General features: G+C 36.5%; 1 protein-coding gene across 4 annotated transcripts in view; it reads left to right on the plus strand.

Moving 5' to 3' along the window:
- The window catches only part of ABCD3 (ATP-binding cassette, sub-family D (ALD), member 3), a 120,762-nt gene extending 116,004 nt beyond the window's left edge, over nt 1-4,758 (plus strand). For 2 of the 4 annotated variants that reach the window (XM_006882418.1, XM_006882421.1), the window contains 2 exons: nt 3,495-3,551; nt 3,975-4,758. In XM_006882418.1, the coding sequence (XP_006882480.1) occupies nt 3,495-3,551; nt 3,975-4,052 (135 nt within the window). In that variant the 3' untranslated portion in view covers nt 4,053-4,758. The remainder of the gene's footprint in view (nt 1-3,494; nt 3,552-3,974) is intronic. The other 2 variants (XM_006882419.1, XM_006882420.1) reach the window with 2 other exon arrangements.
- The last annotated feature ends 2,107 nt before the right edge of the window (nt 4,759-6,865 follow it).

A 6,865-nucleotide genomic window follows, 5' to 3' on the forward strand; every position in this document is an offset into this window, starting at 1 on the left:
AGCCTTTGAGCTTTGGTGCTGGAGAAGAGTATTGAATGTACCATGGACTGCCAAGAAAACAAACAGATTCATCCTGGAGAGGGTTAAACCAGGCTTCTCCTTGGAGGCACGGATTCTGAGGCTTTGTCTGACATACTTTGGGCATGTTGCAAGGAGGGACAGGTCCTTGGAGAGGGACATCATACTTGGGAGGGTGGAGGGACGGTGCAAGAGGGGAAGACCCTCTATGGGATGGGTTGATTCAGTGGCTGGGGTAATCGGGATGGGTGTGTCAGAGGCAGTGCAATTGGCACAGGATAGAGCAGGATTTAGGGCTGTTTTACATAGGGTCACTATAAGTTGCAAACGACTCGATGGCACATAACAGCAACAACAACAGTTAATCATATCTACAAGATTACTTTCACAACAAAATCTAGACTTAACGTTTGACCAGTTTGACACTGTAGCCTAGGCGAATTGATTAGTAAAATTGGCAATCATAATTAAACATGACAGTTTAAATTCCATTACTATACTAGCATTTTAAACATATAAACATAAAGAGGTATACATTCCTTAAGCTAAGAACTCACTGGTAAATATAAGCCCAATATACAAATTAAATACAGCCAAAACATAATTTCAAATTTACACGATTAAAGAGACCCCTGTCTCTGTGTAACTGAAAGGCCGACTGTTGGAATCCACCAGCTGCCCTGTGGGAGAGAGATGAGCCATCTTATCATCGTGGGCAGTCTCCTACCTGGGCAATTTACTGCCTCTCAAAACCTGCTGGAGGGAAGCTATGGGTCAGTTCCAATGTCACAGCACACATCAACAACCACAACCATCAAAATAAAAATAAAATTGAGAAATTATTTTTAATCCTCTGGTATGTGTGTGTTATTCTGTAGAGAGCCGTTTGAGAGCAGTGAACTAGAGCAGGACTTTTCCATTCTGGCACTTGCACATTTGGGGCTGGATTGTTCTTTCTTAAGGGAGTTGTTCTGTACACAGTGGTATTAGAACAGCAAGTACAAAGAGTTGGAGTTAGAAAATTAAAAGGGAAGAACATGCTCAGCATTTCTGAAGCTGAAAGAACTGAAAACAAATTCAGCCCTTGAATTGTGATACTGATGGATTCTGTGGGCCAAATCTTGAATGATGCAAAAAGCATCAAAAGCAATCAGAAGCATCAAAAGGAATACACAGAGACACTGCACCAAAAAGAACTGTTGATACAGGCTCATTTCAGGAAATATCTCATGTTCAAGAACCAATGGTAATGAAAGAAGAAGTTCAAGTTGCATTAAAAGCACTGGCAAGAAAATAATTCCTCAGTTGATTAAATAATAATTTGGCATGTTTTAGCAAACAGGTGCAACATTGGACATGCTCACTAGACTACACCAAGAAATTTGGAGGACAGTTGATGGAGAGAGATCCATTTTTGTTCCCTTTCCCAAAAAAGGTGACCCAGCAGAATGTGGAAATTGTAGAACAATAGCACATGCAAGTAAAATCTTTTTGAATATTATTTCGATATCGCTGCATCAGTACATTGAAAAGAAACTGTCAAAAATTAAAACTTAATTCAGAAGAAGCCATAGCACAAAGGTTTTTACTGCTGATACCTGATGGATCTTGGCTGAAAGTAAAGAATACCAGAAAGATATTTACTTGTGTTTCATTGACTACAGAAAGGCATTTGACTGTGTGGATGGCAGCAAATTGTGGCTAACACTTAGAAGAATGGGAATCCCAGAACAATTACTTATCTTGGAAACCTGTACTACGTAGACCAGCTTTTATAGTACAAGGCACAACCTGCATGATTTATAATCAGAAAAGGTGTGCATTAGGGTTCTAACCTTTCTCCATACCTATTCAGTCTGTATGCTGAGCAAATAACTTATAAAGCTGAACAATATGAAGAGGAATGTGGCATTGAAGAAAGACTCATCAGCCTGTTGTATGCAGATGAATCAGCTTTGCTTGTTGAAAGTGAAGATTACTTGCATCAGCTGGAGAGCAAAGATTATAGCATTCAGTATGGATTATATCTCAGCATCAAGAAAACAAAAATCCTCATCTCAGGTCCAATAGCCAATATCATGATAAATGGAGATAAGATTGTTAAGGATTTCATTTTACTTTTATGAGTAATCAACACTTGTTGGTACCAATAGTCAAGAAATCAAAAGATGTGTTGCACGGGGGAAATCTGCTCACAAGGACCTGTACAGAGTGCTAAAGAGAGCAACATTGTCAGATTAAAGACTAAGGTGTGATCTTTTCAATTACTTCCTATACATCTGAAAGTTAGACATTACATAATGATGGTGACAGAACAATTGATGCCTTTGGGTTGTGATGTTGAACAAGAGTACTGAATATCTCACAGACTGCCAAAAGAACAGACAAGTTTGTCTTGGAGGAAATGCAACCAAGGTGCTCCTTAGAGACAAAGATGGTGATATTTTGTCTCACCTACATGTGGGCATTGTCAGGAGGTACCAGTCCTTGGAAAAGGATATCATGCTGGGAAAGATAGAGGATTGATTGGCAAAAGAGAGGAAGATTCTCAACAAGATGAATTGATACAGTGGCTGTAAAAATAGGCTCAGGCATGTCAGAGATAGTGAGGCTAGCACAGGATAGGGCATGGTTCTGATCTATTGTTCGTAGGGTGACAATGAGTCAAAGTCAACCTCCTTGCACCTTATTATAACTGATCTCTATTTGTTAGATGGCAGTAGTGACAACCAAAAAGGTTCCTACACGTTGCCAAATATACCTGGAAGAGCAAAATAAACCACTGGTTCAGAGCAACTACAGTTCTACCTAGTAGTTAATTTGAAAATCTAAAGAACTGATCCATAGATTGGTATTTACAATCTGAAATGCAGAAAGCTCTTAAAGCTGAAAAGATTTTTTTTTTCATGATTTTTTAACAATCTTACTTGGTGGCAAATATGGCCTGAAACAAAGAAATATTTTTAAACTCTTTATCTTATTTTTTTGAATGTCCATGCATGTTGCTGTAGAAAAAGTCATGTGTTTGATTCTGGAGCCATCGGACAGTACTGATACTGTTATTTCTAAAATAAGAATTCCAAGACAAAAGTTTTCAGTAAGGGATGTGGCCCTATGTTTAAAGAAAACCAAATTTCCTATACGCAGCACTATTCTAAATTAACTCTTGATTTTAACTTTTTGTATTTTTTTAAATTATCTTTCTTTTTTCACAGTTTACAGTAAGATAGAAAATGTTCTACAATATGTTTTACTTGCTCCAAACAATATAATACTTTTAATGCCTGTACCTATTAGCTTGTGTTAAGTGACTGAAGAACTCATGGTACTTTACGTTAACTTAAATGTTTGACATCTGTTGTCATTACTGATGTTTATCTCTATCCACTGAAGATAGTTATCTTAATAGCATAAAATAGGCGAGCTTGACTTGTGATTTCTGTTAGGATTCTAAACATCAGTTTCTTCGCTTTCAGGTTGGCATCACCCTCTTCACGGTATCACATAGAAAATCTCTTTGGAAACATCATGAGGTTTGTATTTCTTACATGAGTGGTTCAGTAGAAGTTTATGCTTTTTATTTATGTGAATTTAGGTAAATGTGGCTTTAAATGTAATGAATTCAAACCATGACTTTACAAAACAAGTTATTTACTTTATGGCATACAATGGTTTATCCATTTCTCAGGAAAACAGTCTAGTACTTGGCAAAATTCATCCTGCTGGAAGCATTCTAATCTGTGGGTTACTTGTTAGATTTTATTCCTTAAAAAGAGCAGGACTCTTCATTTAGTGTTACCTGGGAGAATTCTATGCATTGGGATCTAAGTTGTTGGATATTTTGGTGACTTAAAGAATCATTTCCAATTATGTTCTTATGTCCCAACCTCTTCATAAATTTCTAAAAGAAAACAAATTTTTTATTGTTGACTTTTCTCCCCTCTTCTTTCCTATAGTACTACCTGCATATGGACGGCAGAGGCAATTATGAATTCAAAAAGATAACAGAAGATACAGTTGAATTTGGCTCTTAGAATCTGGACAATTATATCTACTTCTATGAAATTATGATAGAATACACTTAGGAATACAGAGTACGTTGTAAAATAAAGTTGAGCTTGTTTCTTTTTTTTCTTTAAGAAAAAAAAACAAAGCGACAGATTAACAAAGAGTAATTGGTAAAGTTGTTAAAACACTTAATATTATATAGGATATTGTTAATTGTGTATATGTTGGTTTAATTATTAATATGTACTAAGAATGCCCTTATTCTTGTGGTTTAAAACCTGCCTAAATTAAATTGGGCTTAAATCAGTGTAACCTGATTCATCCTGGGATGTAAACCATTTTGCAGTCAGCTAATTTGACTTTTACAGATTCTATCTTTTCCTTCAATGAAGAACCCAATTTAAAACTGGGGTCATCATTTGTCCTGTTCTAAGATCATCTTGCCTGTATCATGTTCTTGTTCCCCATGATAATGGGAGCCAAATGATAACAATGTAGTATTAAAAAGTGTAACATCATTTCATAGCTGCACATATTACACAGTGGCAAATTTCCTTAGCTGTTGTTGTGGCTTCATTCTTTATACTTTGGAGTACACTTAACTCCAGGAAAGCCATTTGGATTTTTTTTCCCCTCATAATAAATGTGCCCTCTTGACTCTTGATCTCAGTATTGTTATCAGGTTGGTTGTGGTGGTGTAAAAAGAATAGGTACAGTCTAGCTGACTTGGAGATACTAAAATGCAAAGTTCTTACATGCCAAGCTTAAGATCTCATGAAAGTGTCTGGATTTTTAAGAGAATTGAACAGATCCATGTATCCGTGTGTATTGGAGCCCATTCATTAGCAGTGTGGTAGTTTGATGCTCCACCACCATATGAGCCATAGGAACGCTCTACGTGACGTAAAGCAGCGAGGATGCAGCGTGCGACCACTGTCTTTGACTGGGATTTTATGTTTAAAAATATGCTATAAAATTATGCACATGGATGAATTAGCTGTTTCCTAGGTACTAGTTTATCTTTGTGAATTTTGAATCACTTTTTTATATTTGGAATATCATATCAAACTATGCTAAGAGAAATTGATAACAGTTTATTATACCATTAATGACTATATTTCCCCCCCCACAGGAGAATGAAATCAGTGTAATCAATAAGCTTGATAGGAAGCCAGATTTATCAAATTGGGGTTCAAAAAGGGACATTTTTGAAAATTTTTGTTTCTGTGTAACTGGGTTTTTTCAGAATTAATTATAAGAATCACCGGATACTGAAGTAGAACTTAATGTACTGACTTGATTCGATAATATATGACATTGAATTTTTACCACCTTTCTTTAGCAATCTTGTATACTTACTTCCTTATCAAATTAAAATGTGTAAAATCAGATGTCTTATGCAACTTTTGCTTGTTCTGATTTATTCTGGTATTTAAATACTGTATAGTTCATACATTCTTGACTTGAGGGGAAAAACATACACAAAGTCCTTTGAATACACACTGACTTTTTTTAAAGTTTTTTTTCGTATATGGTCTTTCATTGAATGAATTTCTCTCATAGATCAGGATTCAGCAAACCTCAGAAATGTTGATACGTGGCCAGAAGACCTTAAAAGATTTGTCAACTATGAGAAAGGTTTTTAGATATAGGAAAATTTTGAGGTTTCCAGATTTCTAAGTTATTTTAAACCTACTTTCTATCTTGTTAAAACCAAATCTAAACCCATTGTCTTGAATCAGTTTCAACTCACAGTAACCCTCCATTGTGTGTCAGACTGTAAATCTTTTTGGGGAGGCAGTGTCCATTCTTCTCCTGAGGAGTAGTGGGTGAATTCAGACTGCTGACCTTTTGTTTATGGTCCTAATACAGTATGAACTACACCATTTTTCGAGCTCCCACATAATTCATTCAGTCATGGATTCCTGTCATCAGAAAATAATTTTGAGGTTTTTATTTCTCCTCCTCTCCCTCCCCTAACCCCTCCCCTCATACTCCCCTTCCTCTCCCTCCCTCCATCTCTCCTTCCCCTCCTCCTTTTTTTTTAACATACCCCACTATTGTGAGCATAAAATGCCCCTCTTCCATAATAAGGTTCTAAGAAGAGCTACAGTAGAGAAGTCCAGTATTTCCAAAATGCCTTTGTGAAAGATATTTCCCAACATAATCCCAGGGTGCCTTCTTCACAGATCACACTGGGAGATGTTAGTTTTATCCAAAGAATGAAGCAAAAAGAAGAACTTGCCTCCATGAGCAGGGCTGTGATAACTAAATGAATCACTGTGTGTTCTCATACCAAGATAGTTTTTATATGAGAAAATAGGCATTTAAATAACTATACATTAATAGATTGTGCCTAGGCTTTTTCTCCTTTAATGATAACATTTGGCTTAAAATCATGGTGATAATATAGTGTCTAGATACGTGTGTGTGTGTGTGTGTGTGTGTGTTGTTGTTGTTGTTGATTGCTTTAGAGTCGAGCATGACTCTTAACCTTATGAACAAAAGGCCTGAAGCCTTTCTATAACTATCAACATTTATCAAAGTTCAGAGTTTCCAGAGGCATGTTGTTTACGAAGTGGGTGCCACTCCTGCTTCCAAATATTTATGTATATATATTTTTACATAACTTTTAAAATGTTTACTCGTGCAGTGTCTTAGTTTGTTCTTATGTGATGTGATGTTGAATCAAGACTCATTGCTGACCCTCTAGCGGGTTTTCAGAGGCATTAAATCACACAGGAGGAGATTGCCCATCTTTCTCCTGCAGAGCAGCGGGTGGATTCAAATCACATACCTTTGGGAGTGCAGTGCAGCTTCTTACCGAAAGGCCACCAGA

Source organism: Elephantulus edwardii, unplaced genomic scaffold (assembly GCF_000299155.1).
Source record: "Elephantulus edwardii isolate Elephantulus edwardi_28Jun2011 unplaced genomic scaffold, EleEdw1.0 scaffold00020, whole genome shotgun sequence".
In the NCBI taxonomy this organism is placed as follows: domain Eukaryota; kingdom Metazoa; phylum Chordata; class Mammalia; order Macroscelidea; family Macroscelididae; genus Elephantulus; species Elephantulus edwardii.